This window comes from Clinocottus analis, unplaced genomic scaffold (assembly GCF_023055335.1).
Source record: "Clinocottus analis isolate CAN_PGR_092001 unplaced genomic scaffold, fCliAna1.0.p SCAF_10, whole genome shotgun sequence".
NCBI lineage: Eukaryota > Metazoa > Chordata > Actinopteri > Perciformes > Cottidae > Clinocottus > Clinocottus analis.
Window position 1 is genome coordinate 10,064,450 of NW_027175821.1, and position 18,300 is coordinate 10,082,749.

General features: G+C 41.5%; 3 protein-coding genes across 23 annotated transcripts in view; all 3 read left to right on the forward strand.

Moving 5' to 3' along the window:
• LOC137791955 (protocadherin gamma-C5-like) overlaps positions 1 to 18,300 on the forward strand; it is a 220,533-nt gene that overhangs the window by 169,982 nt on the left and 32,251 nt on the right. The gene's annotated exons all lie outside the window — the stretch shown is intronic.
• LOC137793875 (protocadherin gamma-C5-like) lies at positions 8,213 to 10,824 on the forward strand. The gene has a single exon (XM_068590283.1). It carries the CDS (start codon positions 8,338 to 8,340, stop codon positions 10,822 to 10,824), a length of 2,487 nt encoding a protein of 828 aa, XP_068446384.1. The 5' UTR covers positions 8,213 to 8,337.
• On the forward strand, positions 14,090 to 17,637 carry LOC137793889 (protocadherin gamma-C5-like). The gene is made up of 2 exons (XM_068590307.1): positions 14,090 to 14,214; positions 15,159 to 17,637. The coding sequence occupies exons 1-2, from the start codon at positions 14,171 to 14,173 to the stop codon at positions 17,635 to 17,637; spliced, it is 2,523 nt and encodes an 840-aa protein (XP_068446408.1). The 5' UTR covers positions 14,090 to 14,170.

Sequence of the window (18,300 nt, forward strand, 5' to 3'; positions counted from 1 at the left end):
TGTTATATGCCGACAAACCTGTTAGTGTGAGAAAACAATACAACAGCTACAATCAAAGACAGAGATGCTGGGCATGATCCCTGCTAAAGCTTTGGTACAGATATGTTCTGGATAGAAACAGACACACAGTGCACTACTTTTTCAGTGACCTAGTTCCCTTCATAACACAGTGCAGCCATGGGCATAGGGATACACACAGAAAAAGAGCAGGGATAGATCCATGCCAACTATAAGAAAGGGAGGTAATGCAAACCATAAAAATGCAAATATTGACACAATTATATTGATTAAGTGATACAAAATGTGCTACGAGGAAAAAGGGATGGTCACTGCTGATGCTTGGAAGATTGAGGACACATGAGAAAAGCAGTGTGATGGAGAGGCAGAGAGAGGCAGTGGGGGAGGGGTTGAGGCACGTGGTAACCGGCACAGTCTCCAACATCCCTGTGCAGCATTTGTGTTAGTGATGCACGGCAGCCATTTTGATCTGCAGCCCTCTTTGTCTGTTGCGATAGAAGGCTCAGGGAAGTATTGCATCTGAAATAGTTAGATGTACTGACTGTCTGTAAAGAAAACAGAGAGAGAGAGAGAGAGAGAGAGAGAGAGAGAGAGAGAGAGAGAGAGAGAGAGAGCGAGAGAGAGAGAGAGAGAGAGCGAGAGAGAGAGAGAGAGAGAGAGAGAGAGAGAGAGAGAGAGAGAGAGAGAGAGAGGGCGGGGGGGAGAGGGAGAAGGAGAGAGAGTGAGGGAGAGATTTGAGTGAAAATAATAATTGATAAAAGAGCACATATCGTCATTTATAGACCCAGCTTGATGAACGGGTGATGACTAAATGCTATGATGTGGACGAGGATAATTGTCTGCAGTTATGTTTGCTCAGTTCTGTCCAGTATAGGAGGAAGCATCATCAACTAAAGTGCCTGACCTGGTCGCTCTGGTGTGTGTGTGTGTGTGTGTGTGTGTGTGTGTGTGTGTGTGTGTGTGCTTTAGTAGTAAAGTCTGCAGGATATTCTGTGTGTGTGTGTGTGTGTGTTTGTTTGTTTGTTTGTGTTTGTGTAATTGTAAATTGACAAATTACAAGGCAGAAATGTAGGTTAATTGTCTCAATCTCCATATTGGCAGTATCAGCCCACATCTGTGTCTGCTTTACCTGTTTCAACTGTGTTTTGAACCATTATGTCTCATTTTGTCAGGGTTGTTAATAGAATACCATACATTATTTGGCCAGTCTCCATAGAGGTCAAAGCTCACAGAAACATACTTTCAAGCCAATAAACAGTTCAGCCTGTTTTGTATATTGTACCCATTCATTAAGTTGTTGTTTTTGTCTTTCTTTTGTGAAAACAACCTACCTTGGAGCTGTAATCATTCATTTTGTTGTTGAACTAACTTGTTACTGACCGCAAAGTGTAACCACGTGCAGAAGCTCCTGGCCCACAGGCCCAAGCTCTGGTTTAAGTGCCACGCCTTCCTAGCCAAGCTGTCTGGTGAGCAGCTGTGTGCCTCTGTGTATGCCGTTGGGGCTTGTCCCACACTGTGAACTATGAGTGTGTTTGGGGATGTGGTTATTGTACTATAACCCTTTATTGTATTTTATCTTTACAAGATTTCCCAGATAAAAGGGACCTTAGGGTGGGACTTAATTCCCACAGAGCAGACATACACGTTAATACACTGATTTTAATATCCGTTGAAGATATGGAAACAAATTCACACAGCAGCTCCTGAGCATAACACTATCTTCATGTGAGGAATGTTGTTGTCTGTCCCTCTGGGACTGTTGTTTTGCTGCTTCTTACTAAAGTTCACAATTAAACTGGTACAGGAGTGGGCCCTGTAGCTGGAGCCGTTGGAGAGGAAGTTGCTCCCCTTCAGAAAGCGTTCACAGTGCTTAAATGCCAAGTACATAAGACTATTGTAAAAGGTACATTTGGAAGTAAAGTACATTTTCTTTTATAAATATATTAGATTAAAACTAAGAACATATTGTGAATGGTGTTAATACATTACAGGTGGCAAATGTTGATTATGGTGCAGGTATACATTTGACTGTGATCCTCATTTGCATTCGATGATGTGAGGACAAAAACTGATTTGAACAGAGGATTTATTTCCAAGGAATCAGAAGACAATACAATCATGTCCTTGCATATTTTAATTAAGTGTACCTTTCCGTACATGAAGGTGTGTAAACCTGACGTGTGTGCTTGAGAACACATAAGATGTTGCATTTGGATGTGTGTTGTGTCCAAAAGGTTGAAGTGTGGAGTTCTGCACTGACTGATTCTCTGGAGAGGATTACACTGGGGATTATACTGTGTATTATGTTGGCAATGGCAAAGTTGTGTCAAGCACAGAAAGACTCCATAACCATACAAGTATTGCTAAAACAGATTCTCAAAGGTCAAATGTTGACATCAGTATAGTTTATGATTGCCTCTGTGTGTGTTTGATTATCCTAATCACATTATCCTAATACATTACATCATAATGTATAATGTGTATTATGTATTGTATAATGTATACAATACATAATACATTATCCTAATGAAACACACACCAGTATGGGACAGTAGTATTGCCTTATGCGAATAAAGATGTAGTCAGAAAATTATGATTATGGTATTGTCGTTACATAGTATGACTTCCACATGTGTCATAGAATTTGTTCACTTCATGATTCTATTGCACCCAAATTCACCATTTAAAATAACTTTAAAAAAAAAAGATTTGCTCTGCGAACTGCCATTCATCCAGTCACTGTAGTTAACATTGTGTCAATTTGCAGCTAATACTGGTTAGCCACTGTTCAGCAGTCATTCTTGGTTTCCAACAGTCTCCCTTTTTCCTCCTGATCTCATTTTCTGCATCCCTCCCCTCCCCCTCTCCAGCTGCACCACTCTGCTGCAGAGAGAGAAAGAGACAGAGAGAAAGGGAGAGGAGGATTGCTCAGTGAAGGACATTTAGTTCGGTCTATAAAAAGAAACTATACACCATATGGTGTCATTTCATCCTTGTGTAGGTCGCCATGTTCATGAGAAAATATATACATATCACTTTTTAGCCATTTATCAAGAGTCGCTTTATTACCCATCAGTCTATAAACACGAGCTTTGTTTGAACCAATGATCAAAGTACAAATATGTGTGCTCATCATTTCTCTTCTGTCCTCTGTCTTCTTTATTGTACATATGGTTTTTGTAGCTCTTTTTGTTGCCACCATCCAGCTTACAGGAAGCATGGTGGGATGCAAGGAAGGGAGGTGGGAAATGTTGCCATAGCAACAAGCTGACTCACTGGCAGGGCTGTACCATTTTCCATTGAGCCACAGGGGGTCAGCAGCAGATACAGCCTTTAAGCTGTAATGGTTGCATGCGATTGTTGACATTTGGAGGACAGGAAACACCCCTGTTTTGGGCAAAGAGGTGCAGCATCCTTAGACTGGGGTGATGGATGATAAAGAAAGGGGAGGAGGAGAGGGGAATCATGGCTGCTCTTGATATTTGCCCTGATGGATGCTTTCATGTTTGCCTGCCCCTGTTTAATAAAAAACACTTCTGTGATTAGTATATAGACTATATGGCCTTAAAATAACAATTCTTGTTGAATTATTGGATTCTGTACAACAACAGAACAAAATCATGTTGGTGTCCTTTTTTCTTCTTTCCTTGTTGGCCTGTTGGTTTTGGATGGATGTGTTTTTTTGGACCAACATTCTGTTATTTGCTCGTGCACAAACACAATGTATATTACAAGGTATACAGATAGACAGTAGCTGCTTTGCTTTGTTTAAGAAGCTTATATTTGTGCTCAAAGAGACTCATACACACATCAGCTGTGACAAACACAGGGTCACAGAGCTAAGAATCTCATTAATAAGGCATGGATTTTTCTCAGGGCATCGCCTCGAGGCCCTCTGCTGTTGGTTTTAGGGTAGTGGCTATGTGCAGCAGTGCAGTATTTATGGTTGTGATTCATAGATTTGTGGTATAAACAGGGTTTACAAAGTCATTATTTCACTCGTGTTGGTGTGGACTGAAGTGGTTTTACTGTACCAAAGTATGTTAATGCTTCTGTTTGAAGGGCAAGTTGATTGTTGTACCCACTTTGTTTAGCATCATCTAACATAAACTATTATGTGAATGCTGGTGAAAATGTATTCACAAAGCAATGAGTTGATATATTTTTTGGTAAGGCAGCTAAAGTGATCTGTAACTCTGGACTGCATGTCAGTCTCTCAGTTTTTTTGTTTTATAAGGATCATCATCCCACATACAAAGATAGCATTGCTAAAACAAAGTTTATTTGAATCCATCCTCTCTCTCTCTGTCTCTGTCTCTCACTCTCTAATACATTCACACACAAATACATTAACATGTGTTCCTACATTTTTGAATGAGATTGATCATTTACACCAAGCTTGGTTAATTATCTCATCAATAAAGGTTATTGTTTTCCTTGTTCAGTATTCTTAAAATAATCAACTCTAATTGTTAAGTATTATCATAATATGTCAAAATAATGTATCATACATTTGTTTTTGAATGTTTTCTGTTGAAAGGTAAATCACAATTTATCATTACAATATGTGCTGATGCAGGCTCAATCCTATCATCACTATACTGAATCAAACAACACACAATTGTTATATTTTTAAAAACTTTATTAGTTAATGTGCACAGAAGACTGTTTTTGTGAGCAATCCAATCTTGAGAGCATATTTATTATCAATAATGACTCTATGAATCACCACATAAACGAGCCACATGGTAAGTATGTCTGTTGCTTCCCAAAGCCAGAATCTATATGCTGACCACCAGTCTAAATGACATCCTTTGTCTCCTTTTTTCTCTTTCATGTGTCTCTCTTGTTGCCTGGTGCTGTTCCTGTCTCCTCCCTCACTCCTGTTAAATCCTGTCTCGTCAAATAAGGTAAGAAATAGTTTTCATCTTTGTTGTTCACAGCCATCAAACACAAAGAGTGGTACAAACATTCATGATTCTACAAATAGCACTGACAATTGATACACAAGCAACTGAACATCATACTCCAGATCATGATGCAGGAACATAATTCAAACACAGATGAGCACTAGATACTGTATGTTTTACAGTGTCCAACCATTACACATTTGCATTAAGTTAGCCAGCAACAGATCTGTTCACATACCTCGCAAAACATCTATGTCCTTGATGATTGCTTCCATCAGGTGTTGATGGAGTCAACAATTATTGATCATTGATCCTGTGTGAAAGTGTGAGTGGCTTTATGCGCACATATGATGTGTTGTATCTAACTGGGACATCATTAACCAATGGACATCATTACATTACTGGATTGTGGACAATAACATTTTCATATTGTCTCTCTGGGTATTGAATGCTACAGTAAACTTTTAAACTGTATTCTATTTTAAATATACATTTTAGCTCCTTTGTACATGCACTCTTTTTATAGGGGCTAAAGTATTTTACATTTGAACCAGAAGTTTACCAGTTCTTTTTATTAACATGTGGTTTAAAAGGGAAGTATTAGCGGAGGAAACCAGCTGGTAAAGGACAAAATAAATTCAAACCATGTGACACATACCTTGTTAAAAGGACATCATAAGCCAACTTGCAGTATTCTAACATATCAGAGGAAATTGACTCAAACTTAGTCAAGGGAACATCTATTAAAGATCAACAAAGTATTAGTTCAACTCTTTGGTCATTTTGGAGAGTGTAATTTGTGTTGTTTGTTTACCGGATCGCATTATACTGTAAGGTGTTCTTTATACTTTTAATTGCAAGGTTGTTTATGCTGGTTGAAACTAATTCAGCCTATACAGTCCTTAAACGAATAATTCAACAAAGATTATAATGTTAAATTTGTGTTGAGACTTTGGTTCAACTTTTTTTATCATTATGGAGGATGAGATGTTTCTGTTATTGATCCTATCCCATTCATATAAATTGGGTGGACTAAAGAATAGAAAAGCAACAGTTCAACAGCATCACAGGCTGCAGCCACCAAAATGACCTTTAACACATCTCTGAAACAATTTCAACCTAAAACTCGAACATATTATTTAAAACTGTTGCATTAGATGGTATTCCTTTTAGCTAGGTTGCCTATCAGCTAAATAAGTGAGTATGTAATTAGGATAGAAAACTACACAACTGATTTAACATACAAACCTTTAACTTAGTCGACTTGACCAAACCTAATATGGACAGTAGATCTATTGTATTACATTCACACTATGGGTTGCTGTTATTTTAATCATTCTGTGTCATTTAATCTGAAACAGGTTAAGGTAATTTAATGATGCATTAACTGTTCATGTTGAACAATATGCACTGTCACCTCACAACAAGTTCAAATCCCTTGGTTTGCTTAGTCCTTATTTGTGGAGTGTGCGTGTCTGCCTCTTTCTGTGTGGGTGTTATTGTGCTTGTTCGTTGATGTGTGTTGGCAATGTGATAGCTGGACCTGTTCAGTGTGCAACGTGCCTCCTGCCTGTGTATGCTGGGATAAGCTCCAGCCTGAACAGGGTATGTGGGTATGGGAAATAAATTAATGGATGAATGGGTGGAATCATTTCAGTCCATGCAATTTCAGCAATTTATGTTGTAGATCAACAGCTGACAGTGAACACATGTAATTTGAGGCTTAACTTGACATTTACAGTTTGAATGAAAGGCATTTGTGCTTCCAAATGTTTTCATCATTACACGTTGTGTGTGTGTGATTCAAGTTTTTATTGGAGAAGATCTAATTTAATTAACCTAAAATCATTCCTCATATTTATTTACAATAGAGTTGCATTTCCAAATGCTTCTTTTCCTCGCTGATAAAATACCAGTAGTATACATTTAGCAAGCACAATAATGTATTTTTAATTATTCAAGTATGTTTATTGTGACAATACGTTCTTGAGTATTTTCTTCTTCTTTTGAATTTGGTTAGGTGTTTTAGTCTTTATGCCGACCACCTCCTGTCTTTATTCTGTATGCTGTAAGAAAAATAGTAAGGAAGTTAATATTGTATGTCTTGGCTGCCTGCTGTCTTCAATGAGGGCTCGTGAGGCTGCCTGCCTCTCCAGCAGCATGCAGCAGCAGCAGTTGGCCGCCTGTGTGGCGCTGTCCACACGCGTGGTGCTGAAATCAGCTCAGGCGCTCTCCCTCCCTCTCTCACACTGCCTCTCTACATCTCCCTCTGTCGCCCACCTCCTTTTACAGCAGACGAGTACCGCAACAACGTATTTATGGGGTGTATGTTTTCATATTAATTTACCTATGGGGATACAGATTACATACAATATACACATTTTGAGCGTCATTGCTATTCTACATAGCAGTGGAGGGGTATTGCATGCATGGTTCTCAGAAACATATATGAAGGACGTAAGTGTAACTCAGGATAACACGCCCTATAAAACGGAGAGAGAGAGAGAGAGAGAGAGAGAGAGAGAGAGAGAGAGAGAGAGAGAGAGAGAGAGAGAGAGAGAGAGAGAGAGGAGGGAGAGGGAGAGAGAGAGAGAGAGAGAGAGAGAGAGAGAGAGAGAGAGAGAGAGAGAGAGAGAGAGAGAGGAGGGAGAGGGAGATAGGGAGAGAGGGCGAGAGAAAGAGAGGCACCATCTCCCCCGCCCTTTAAATTTGCTATTCAGACCTCCATACGGGTATTTTACGTCGGTCGCTCAGAGGATATTTTTTCCCGAGGCTTGTGGAGAGCTGTGGAGACATACTGACGTATATGCAGGCTGCATTGGCTTTCTCTGGCCACAGGAAGGCAACGAAGAGCCTTGTCAGCCACAAAGGCATGTGCATGCAGTTACATACAGACGAGAGGATGTATGTTGTTTAACACCAAACAGTATATGAGTGATCCTAAAGGCAGTTGTTTATAGAACATTATATCTAGTATCCGCAGCGTGTAATAATATTAAATGTATAATATAAATTTAATATGTATAGTCTTCCTGTACACATACAAGTTGGTTGGTGAGACTGTTTATTGAGTAAAGTCAAATTGTGTTTTGTATGATAGAGTTGTAATAACCACGATTATCTTCCTATAAGACTCATATTATACGTCACTGTTCTGTGTACGCTTACTGATGCCACCATTGGTGGAAATAGCTATACTCCGTCCACCAATGAAATGCAGAGCTGTACAAAGAGATCTACTCCCTCTCACCGAGTAGCTTCAGCGTCGTAGCCATTACAATGTTCTGTACAGGAGAGGAGGGATGCATATGCAGACACAAAGCATGACTGTCTCTGTGGACGCATCAACATTGGATCATAGACCGTTTACACTTAATCAGTTAAGAAGTTGGGATCGGAGTGAGAAGATATGGGATTTTTGGAACGAAGAATCATGTGGAAAAAAATGACTGCATGGCAGGTGTTTTTGTGGTGGCATCATTTCTTTCTCTTGTGGACTACAATAGACGGACAGACTCGATACAGCATCCCGGAGGAACTGAAACGGGGCTCTGTGGTAGGAAATCTAGCCAAAGATTTGGGTTTGGTTGTATCTGAACTGTACAGACGTAAATTACGGATAACCTCGGAAGCTGGTAAGCAGTATTTTAGTGTTGACTTGGGGAAGGGAGAACTCGTGGTGATTGATAGGATAGACAGGGAAGATCTGTGTGGACAAAGACCGTCATGTGTGTTGCCTTTGGAAATAGTCATAGATAACCCTCTACAGCTGCATAGAGTCGAAATCGAAATTCAGGATACAAACGATAATTCTCCTAGTTTTCTCACTAAGGAGAAAGTGGTAAAAATTGCAGAACTGGTCAATCCAGGCGCGCGGTTTCCTTTAGAGAGTGCACAGGATCCCGATGTGGGCTCTAATTCTGTACGCTCTTATCTTATCAGCAAAAATGATAATTTTAAATTAAGTATTAAAACCCACAAGGACGGAAGGAAAATCCCTGAACTGGTGCTCGAAAAACCTCTTGATCGAGAAAAGCTGCCTGTACACAATCTCATCATCACAGCTGTAGATGGTGGAGATCCCGTGCGCTCAGGTACATCTGAAATTACAATTATAGTACTTGATATCAATGATAATGCGCCCCAATTCGAAAGACAAATATATGAGGCTAATATCAGCGAAAAGGCGAAACCCGGAACGGAAATATTGCAAGTTAAAGCTGCAGATGCAGACGAAGGACTTAATGGAGAAATCCAATACTACTTCGCAGAGCAAACTACGGATTTGATTTTATCATTATTTGACATTGAACCCTCTACTGGAGCTATTGTTGTCAAAGGAAGTTTAGACCATGAAACGAGCCCTTTACATAGATTTGACATAACTGCTAAAGACAAAGGAAATCCTGAGATGGATGGGCATTGTGGCGTCGAAATTAAGATAGTTGATATTAACGACAATAATCCTGAAATCATTGTGACGTCTTTAACAACACCTGTTCCAGAAGACTCTGCAATCGGAACAGTTATTGCACTGATAAGTGCAAAAGATCCAGATTCGGGTGACAATGGTAAGATTACGTTAAGCGTGTCTTCTAAATCCCCCTTCAAGTTAAATCCTTCGGTCTCTAACCATTACTCATTAGTGACTAAAGGACCACTTGACCGTGAAAAAAATGGCCAATATAGTGTCAAGATAAGTGCTACTGATTCTGGAAAGCCCCCATTATCGAGTGAAAAAATTATACTTGTTGAATTATTAGATGTAAATGACAACCCACCAGTTTTCTCCCAACGTTCTTATGTAGTTTATGTAAAAGAGAATCATGCTCCTGGGAAAATATTGTGCTCAGTGTCAGCAACTGATCCTGATGCAGGTGACAACGCGAAGATCTCTTACTCCATCTTGGACTCGAAAGTGCAGGACGTGTCTGTCTCCTCGTATGTTTACATTAACTCAGATAACGGCAGCATCTACAGCATGCACTCGTTTGACTATGAGAAACTGAAGGTGTTTCAGATTCGGGTTCAGGCAAAGGATCAGGGCTCTCCGTCTCTCAGCAGCAACGCCACTGTCCATGTTTTTATCCTGGACCAGAACGACAACGCCCCCGCTGTTATTTACCCCTCCTCCGCTGCTCTGGGCTCCCTCTCTCATCAGAGGATGCCCCGCTCCGCTAAAGCGGGACACCTGGTCACGAAGCTGACGGCCGTGGACGCTGACTCGGGCCATAACGCCTGGATCTCCTACAAAATAACGGAGGCCACAGACGCGTCTCTGTTCACGGTCAACCTGTACACAGGGGAGGTGAGGACTAAACGCGCTGTGTCCGAGCAGGACGAGTCCTCTCAGAGGCTGCTCATAGAGATCAAGGACGACGGGGAACCGGTCCAGTCCGCCACCGTCACGGTGTCCATCCTGCTGGAGGACGGCCTCCATGAGCCCATCTTAGACCTCCGACAGAAAGTGGCCGAGCCCAGCAAGAAAACTGGGAGAATCACTCTGTATTTGATTCTCTCTCTGGCCTCGGTGTCCGTGCTGTCTCTGGTGACGTTTCTCATCTTAGCGGTTAAATGCATGAGGAGCAGCAGAAGCAGCGATAGTTGCTGCATGACACGGAGCGACTGCGATGGTTACAAGAACCCCAACAGAAACCTGCAGATTCAGCTCAACACGGATGGACCTATAAAGTACGTGGAGGTCCTGGGAGGAGACATGATGTCTCAGAGTCAGTCCTTCAGGTCCTGCATGTCTCCAATGTCAGAGTACAGCGATTTCACGTTGATTAAACCCAGCAGCACCACTGACTTTAAGGAGGCCATCAGTGTTCTGGATGCGTCTCTACCTGACAGCACCTGGACCTTTGAGAGCCAGCAGGTGAGCAGAACAAATTAATTAATTCAAGATACATATTCTCAAAAAAATCAATAACTTCTTTAAATATATATATATATATATATATATATATATATATATATATATATATATATATATATATATATATATATATATATATATACATATATCCGGCCAGCCACATACACACATACATACATACATACATACATACATACATACATACATACATACATACATACATACATACATACATACATACATACATACATCATAGTTTTAAGAGTGTCTTCAGAAGCTGTTTATGATTGCGTTAAGAACATATTTCATTATTTTTCATTTTATTTTGAATGCACGGATGCTTAGAGGCACAACGTATGTGTCTTGCTGCTGTGATCATCTTTTAAAAAACAAGGAATAATGACGTTTCACTAACTTGTTCACTGTGATTCGTTCAAGTAAGAACTCTGTACCTGCGCGAATATAATTGTTTACAACTCATTTCCTATTGTTGTTGATGTTGTTGTTTTTCCTTCTTCTCAAAAATCGTACTTTAAAAATGTTATTATAGCCATATGATACCTTTATTGACGTCCCATGAGTCTCAAAAGCAATCTTTTTGGTTGAAGTGAAGTAGCATACAGAGATGCTGCCACTTTAAGAGTGTCGATCAGTTTCCCTCTCATTGGATGGTGGGAGAGGATGATGTACACCAATAGGATTCAGAACTGTACAAAGCAATCTAGTCCCTGCCCCCATGCAGCTCCAGCACCATAACGCTTTCAATGCAGCGACCTCGAGGACAGAAACAGCAATGAGCCCGTAATGTATTATATCAAATGTGTATAATTCATCTTACAGCCATGCTCAGTAATTGTGGGATATCGGATAGTGGAACAAAACCTGCCATGATGGATTTCAGCGTTATTTTATACAACATGACGATTGGAATTAATGTGTTATAGCGGACCTAAGATGACAAAGACAATAGGATACCGGCACTGGAGATGGCTTGCGCTTTGGTGGCATCATTTCTTTCTCTTGTGGAGTACAATAAACGGACAGACTCGATACAGCATCCCCGAGGAACTAAAACAAGGCTCTGTGGTAGGAAATCTAGCCAAAGATCTGGGTTTGGGACTATCAGAGATTTTCGATCGTAAACTGCGTGTCTCCTCTGAGGCTGGTAAGCAGTATTTCAGCGTTGATGCAGGAAAAGGCGACCTGGTGGTGAATGACAGAATAGACAGAGAGACTTTGTGTGGACAAAGCGCCAGCTGTGTTCTACCTCTGCAGATTGTAATTGAAGACCCGTTACAACTGTTTCGTGTTGAGGTAGAAATACAAGACATTAATGATAATGCGCCCAGATTTGCATCAAATGATATCACATTGGAGGTTGCAGAGTCTACGGGTTTAGGGGTTCGTTTTCCTTTAGAAAGCGCCATAGACCCAGATGTTGGCAGTAATTCTTTAAAGTCGTACACTCTCAGTAAAGATGAATGTTTTCATATTAGAGTTAAAGAACTTGCCGGTGGAAGGAAAGTCCCTGAATTGATTTTAGCGAAAAATTTAGATAGAGAGAAAAAGGCTGTTCATACGCTTTTGTTGACAGCTGTAGATGGAGGCAACCCAGTGAGATCAGGGACCGCTCAGCTATCAATAAGAATACTTGACATCAACGACAACGTCCCAACGTTTGAGAAAACGTTGTATAAAGTATCCATAAGTGAAAATGCTGTAGAAGGTGCATTAATAGTACAAACAAAAGCAACAGACATGGACGATGGTCAAAACGGAGAGATAGAATATTCATTTGGAGCGCACACATTAGATTCCGTTCTCTCTGTTTTTAGTATTGATCATATAACGGGGACAATATTTCTTAAAGGAAAACTAAATTTCGAAATAACTCCAAATTATGAATTAGACATCAGTGCAAAAGATAAAGGCAGTCCGAGAATGGAGGGGCATTGTACTGTGCATATTGAAGTTGTAGACGTTAACGATAATGCCCCAGAAATAATACTCACCTCTCACCCAAAGCCAGTGCGCGAAGACTCGCCTAATGGCACCGTAGTAGCCCTGCTCAGTGCCAGAGACCTCGATTCAGGTGTTAATGGTAAAGTAACATTACAGCTCCCCAAGAAATGTCCATTTTCCCTAAAACCATCGTTTTCTCAAAATTACGCACTAGTTACTAGTGGTGTTTTAGATAGAGAAAATGTCTCAGAATATAATATAGAAATAACAGCGTTTGATTCAGGCTCTCCTCCGCTATCTAGTAAGAGATTCATACCTGTCAGCATCACTGATGTGAATGACAACCCCCCTGTATTCACTCAGCCCTCCTATAATGTGTACGTAAAAGAGAATGTGGTACCAGGCTCTATACTGTACTCAGTATCAGCATCTGACCTGGACTTTGGTGAAAACGCCAAGATCTCTTACTCCATCTTGGACTCTAAAGTGCAGGACGTGTCTGTCTCCTCGTATGTTTACATTAACTCAGATAACGGCAGCATCTACAGCATGCACTCGTTTGACTATGAGAAACTGAAGGTGTTTCAGATTCGGGTTCAGGCAAAGGATCAGGGCTCTCCGTCTCTCAGCAGCAACGCCACTGTCCATGTTTTTATCCTGGACCAGAACGACAACGCCCCCGCTGTTATTTACCCCTCCTCCGCTGCCCTGGGCTCCCTCTCTCATCAGAGGATGCCCCGCTCCGCTAAAGCGGGACACCTGGTCACGAAGCTGACGGCCGTGGACGCTGACTCGGGCCATAACGCCTGGATCTCCTACAAAATAACGGAGGCCACAGACGCGTCTCTGTTCACGGTCAACCTGTACACAGGAGAGGTGAGGACTAAACGCGCTGTGTCCGAGCAGGACGAGTCCTCTCAGAGGCTGCTCATAGAGATCAAGGACGACGGGGAACCGGTCCAGTCCGCCACCGTCACAGTGTCCATCCTGCTGGAGGACGGCCTCCATGAGCCCATCTTAGACCTCCGACAGAAAGTGGCCGAGCCCAGCAAGAAAACTGGGAGAATCACTCTGTATTTGATTCTCTCTCTGGCCTCGGTGTCCGTGCTGTCTCTGGTGACGTTTCTCATCTTAGCGGTTAAATGCATGAGGAGCAGCAGAAGCAGCGATAGTTGCTGCATGACACGGAGCGACTGCGATGGTTACAAGAACCCCAACAGAAACCTGCAGATTCAGCTCAACACGGATGGACCTATAAAGTACGTGGAGGTCCTGGGAGGAGACATGATGTCTCAGAGTCAGTCCTTCAGGTCCTGCATGTCTCCAATGTCAGAGTACAGCGATTTCACGTTGATTAAACCCAGCAGCACCACTGACTTTAAGGAGGCGATCAGTGTTCTGGATGCGTCTCTACCTGACAGCACCTGGACCTTTGAGAGCCAGCAGGTGAGCAGAAAATAACTATTGATCTTAATAATTAATTTTAAAAAACACAATTTTCGTTTATAATTTAGTCCAGAGCAATCATAACATTGATCATGGGAGACAACTGTGGAAAAACGAATTGTCTATCTATCTTTCTGGCTGGCTGGTCATTCCAGAAAAGGCTCGTTTTCGTTGGTTTCCCTGTATGTCCTCTTCTCTGTCTTGTAATGTGTGATATGGGGTTTTCTTTATACGTGTCCAATGTAACATTGTCCTCCAATGTGGGTAAATGAAAGTAATGTGCAATATATCTATTCAGAGACGAATAGTTAAGGCATGCATCATGTTAAGGTAAGACGTAAATTTGGACATTTCAGCACTACGAGGGTGGACAGCGAATGTGAAATAACACTTTAATCCTTTACCGAGTTAATTGATTTACTCTATAATCATATTGACAAGAGGTAACTATAATATATGTCTTTCACTTTCACTTTTTTTCTGTCACGCAAAATATAGTTTTTTTTTTTATTTTGTGAGATACTGATTGCAAAGAGATTTTCATGTATCTTTAATTTCTGACAAGGTTGTTTCATAGTATTCTTAATTTGTCATAATCACTTCAAATGAAAGCTCACAAAGAAAATAGATGCTGCCACTTTAAGAGTGTCGATCAGTTTCCCTCTCATTGGACGGTGGGAGAGGATGATGTGCACCAATAAGATTCAGAACTGTACAAAGCAATCTAGTCCCTGCCCCCATGCAGCCTCAGCGCTGTAACGCGTAGAATGCAAAGAGCTCGAGGAGAGACGGCATTGTGGTCGTATTTTTTAAGAGAAACTCATTGGTTTTAGCTTACAGCCATGCTCCAACACTGTGGCATTTTTTATTTTGGAGTATTTCATATTATCATGGATTCCTACATTGTTTTGAACAATATCTTGATTGGAATTAATGTGTTATAGCGGACCAAGGATGACAAAGACAATAGGATACCGGGACTGGAGATGGCTTGCGCTTTGGTGGCATCATTTCTTTCTCTTGTGGAGTACAATAAACGGACAGACTCGCTACAGCATCCCCGAGGAACTAAAACAAGGCTCTGTGGTTGGAAATCTTGCCAAAGATCTGGGTGTGGGACTGTCAGAGATTTTTGATCGTAAAATGCGTGTCGCCTCTGAGGCTGGTAAGCAGTATTTCAGCGTTGATGCGGGGAAGGGCGAGCTGGTGGTGAATGACAGAATAGACAGAGAGGCTTTATGTGGACAAAGCGCCAGCTGTGTTCTACCTCTGCAAGTGGTTGTTGAAAATCCCTTGCGGTCTCATCGAATTGAAGTGGAAATAAGAGACATAAATGATAATTCTCCTAGTTTCCTTACGCAAGAGATTAACCTTAAAATACCAGAATCAGTTGCACTTGGTAAACGTTTTCCTTTGGAGAGCGCGGAGGACCCTGACGTTGGGAGCAATTCTTTGAAAACGTACTCACTGAGCAAAAATGACTATTTTTCTTTAAAATTTAAAGACACAAAAAATGGTAAAGATGTCCCAGAATTGGTGTTAGACAAGCCATTAGACCGTGAAAAGAATGCTCTCCATCAACTGCTTTTGACCGCATTAGATGGAGGAAACCCGGCCAAATCGGGAACCTGCAAGATTATCATTAACGTGCTTGATAATAACGACAATTTTCCATTATTCAACGAAAATAAATACAAAGTGTCTTTAAAGGAGAACAGCACCAAAGGAACGTTTGTAATCAAACTTTCAGCAACAGACGCTGATGATGGTCTTAATGGTGAAGTTAAATATTCGTTTGGGTCCCGCACTCCAGAATCTGTGTTATCAACATTTGAAATAAATGATGTAACAGGACAAATCGTATTAAAAGGAGGACTAGATTTTGAGAGGTCTAAATCATATCTTATTGACATAATTGCTAAAGACAAGGGCATTCCCGAAATGGAGGGTGACTGTCGTGTACAATTGGACGTAGAGGATATTAATGATAATGCTCCCGAGATTGTGCTAACTTCAAATCCCAGTCCGGTACGCGAGGATGCACCAAGTGGCACAGTCGTGGCTTTGATCAGTGCACGAGACCTTGACTCAGGTGATAACGGTAAAGTGACGCTTCGGCTTCCCAAACGATCTCCTTTCACTCTGAAACCATCGTTTTCTAATAATTATGAACTGGTTACTCGTGGTGCTTTAGACCGAGAGAGTTCCTCAGAATACAATATAGAGATAACAGCCACTGATTCAGGCTCTCCTCCTCTATCCAGTAAGAAAATCATACCCGTCAGCATCACTGATGTGAATGACAACCCCCCTGTATTCACTCAGCCCTCCTATAATGTGTATGTAAAAGAGAATGTGGTACCAGGCTCTATACTGTACTCAGTATCAGCATCTGACCTGGACTTTGGTGAAAACGCCAAGATCTCTTACTCCATCTTGGACTCTAAAGTGCAGGACGTGTCTGTCTCCTCGTATGTTTACATTAACTCAGATAACGGCAGCATCTACAGCATGCACTCGTTTGACTATGAGAAACTGAAGGTGTTTCAGATTCGGGTTCAGGCAAAGGATCAGGGCTCTCCGTCTCTCAGCAGCAACGCCACTGTCCATGTTTTTATCCTGGACCAGAACGACAACGCCCCCGCTGTTATTTACCCCTCCTCCGCTGCCCTGGGCTCCCTCTCTCATCAGAGGATGCCCCGCTCCGCTAAAGCGGGACACCTGGTCACGAAGCTGACGGCCGTGGACGCTGACTCGGGCCATAACGCCTGGATCTCCTACAAAATAACGGAGGCCACAGACGCGTCTCTGTTCACGGTCAACCTGTACACAGGGGAGGTGAGGACTAAACGCGCTGTGTCCGAGCAGGACGAGTCCTCTCAGAGGCTGCTCATAGAGATCAAGGACGACGGGGAACCGGTCCAGTCTGCCACCGTCACGGTGTCCATCCTGCTGGAGGACGGCCTCCATGAGCCCATCTTAGACCTCCGACAGAAAGTGGCCGAGCCCAGCAAGAAAACTGGGAGAATCACTCTGTATTTGATTCTCTCTCTGGCCTCGGTGTCCGTGCTGTCTCTGGTGACGTTTCTCATCTTAGCGGTTAAATGCATGAGGAGCAGCAGAAGCAGCGATAGTTGCTGCATGACACGGAGCGACTGCGATGGTTACAAGAACCCCAACAGAAACCTGCAGATTCAGCTCAACACGGATGGACCTATAAAGTACGTGGAGGTCCTGGGAGGAGACATGATGTCTCAGAGTCAGTCCTTCAGGTCCTGCATGTCTCCAATGTCAGAGTACAGCGATTTCACGTTGATTAAACCCAGCAGCACCACTGACTTTAAGGAGGCGATCAGTGTTCTGGATGCGTCTCTACCTGACAGCACCTGGACCTTTGAGAGCCAGCAGGTGAGCAGAGAGTAAAATATTATTTCACATGTATACTCTCACAGAATTTATCTAATTTTCTCAGGGGTTTTTTTTGCTTCAAATGGCATGGTTTGATTTGCTGTGCCAAACAGTTGAATCATTATAACACTCAGTTGTATATGTTTTAAATTGTGAGCGGGGCTTGCAAGTTTTCGCAATGATATTCCTATTTGTGTCTTCATATTCCAATACCTGCGTATCTTTGTAAACAGTTTTTAGATTTACAAAGACTTCTATGTCTGGGAGTGATTTGTGCTTTGGTGATTACCTCACTCAAAGAGCAATGGGAAATAAGCAAGTAAACTAATTTTGAGAATATTCAAATGAGCAAATTGTTAACTATTGTTTGAAAATATTAGCATATGCTGGAAGTTTTGTGTTTCATTTAATTACATGTATTTGAGTGTGAATTGCATTTTTGACACCTGGTAAGACTGAGTTGAATGTTATAATATATATTGCAATTTGAATTAATTCACAAACAAACAAAAAAGTATAACAATCCAAATAAAGATATACATATCGTCTAAATCTACATTGCGTGATGACATTAGCATCTATGTGCAATTGCATACGGATTTGAATGGTAGTGATGCTCCTGGAACATATTGCTGTTTCTATCTTATTGGATATTGGGCATATGCTGTGCACCAATAG

What these genes read in the sequence shown, in the direction of transcription:
- LOC137793875 (XM_068590283.1), top strand. Translation starts at nt 8,338, where the DNA reads ATGGGATTTTTGGAACGAAGAATCATGTGGAAAAAAATGACTGCATGG.
- LOC137793889 (XM_068590307.1), top strand. Translation starts at nt 14,171, where the DNA reads ATGCGTCTCTACCTGACAGCACCTGGACCTTTGAGAGCCAGCAG. An exon ending in GGACCTTTGAGAGCCAGCAG is followed by an intron (nt 14,215 to 15,158) that starts GTGAGCAGAAAA and finishes AATGTGTTATAG; the next exon opens with CGGACCAAGGATGACAAAGA.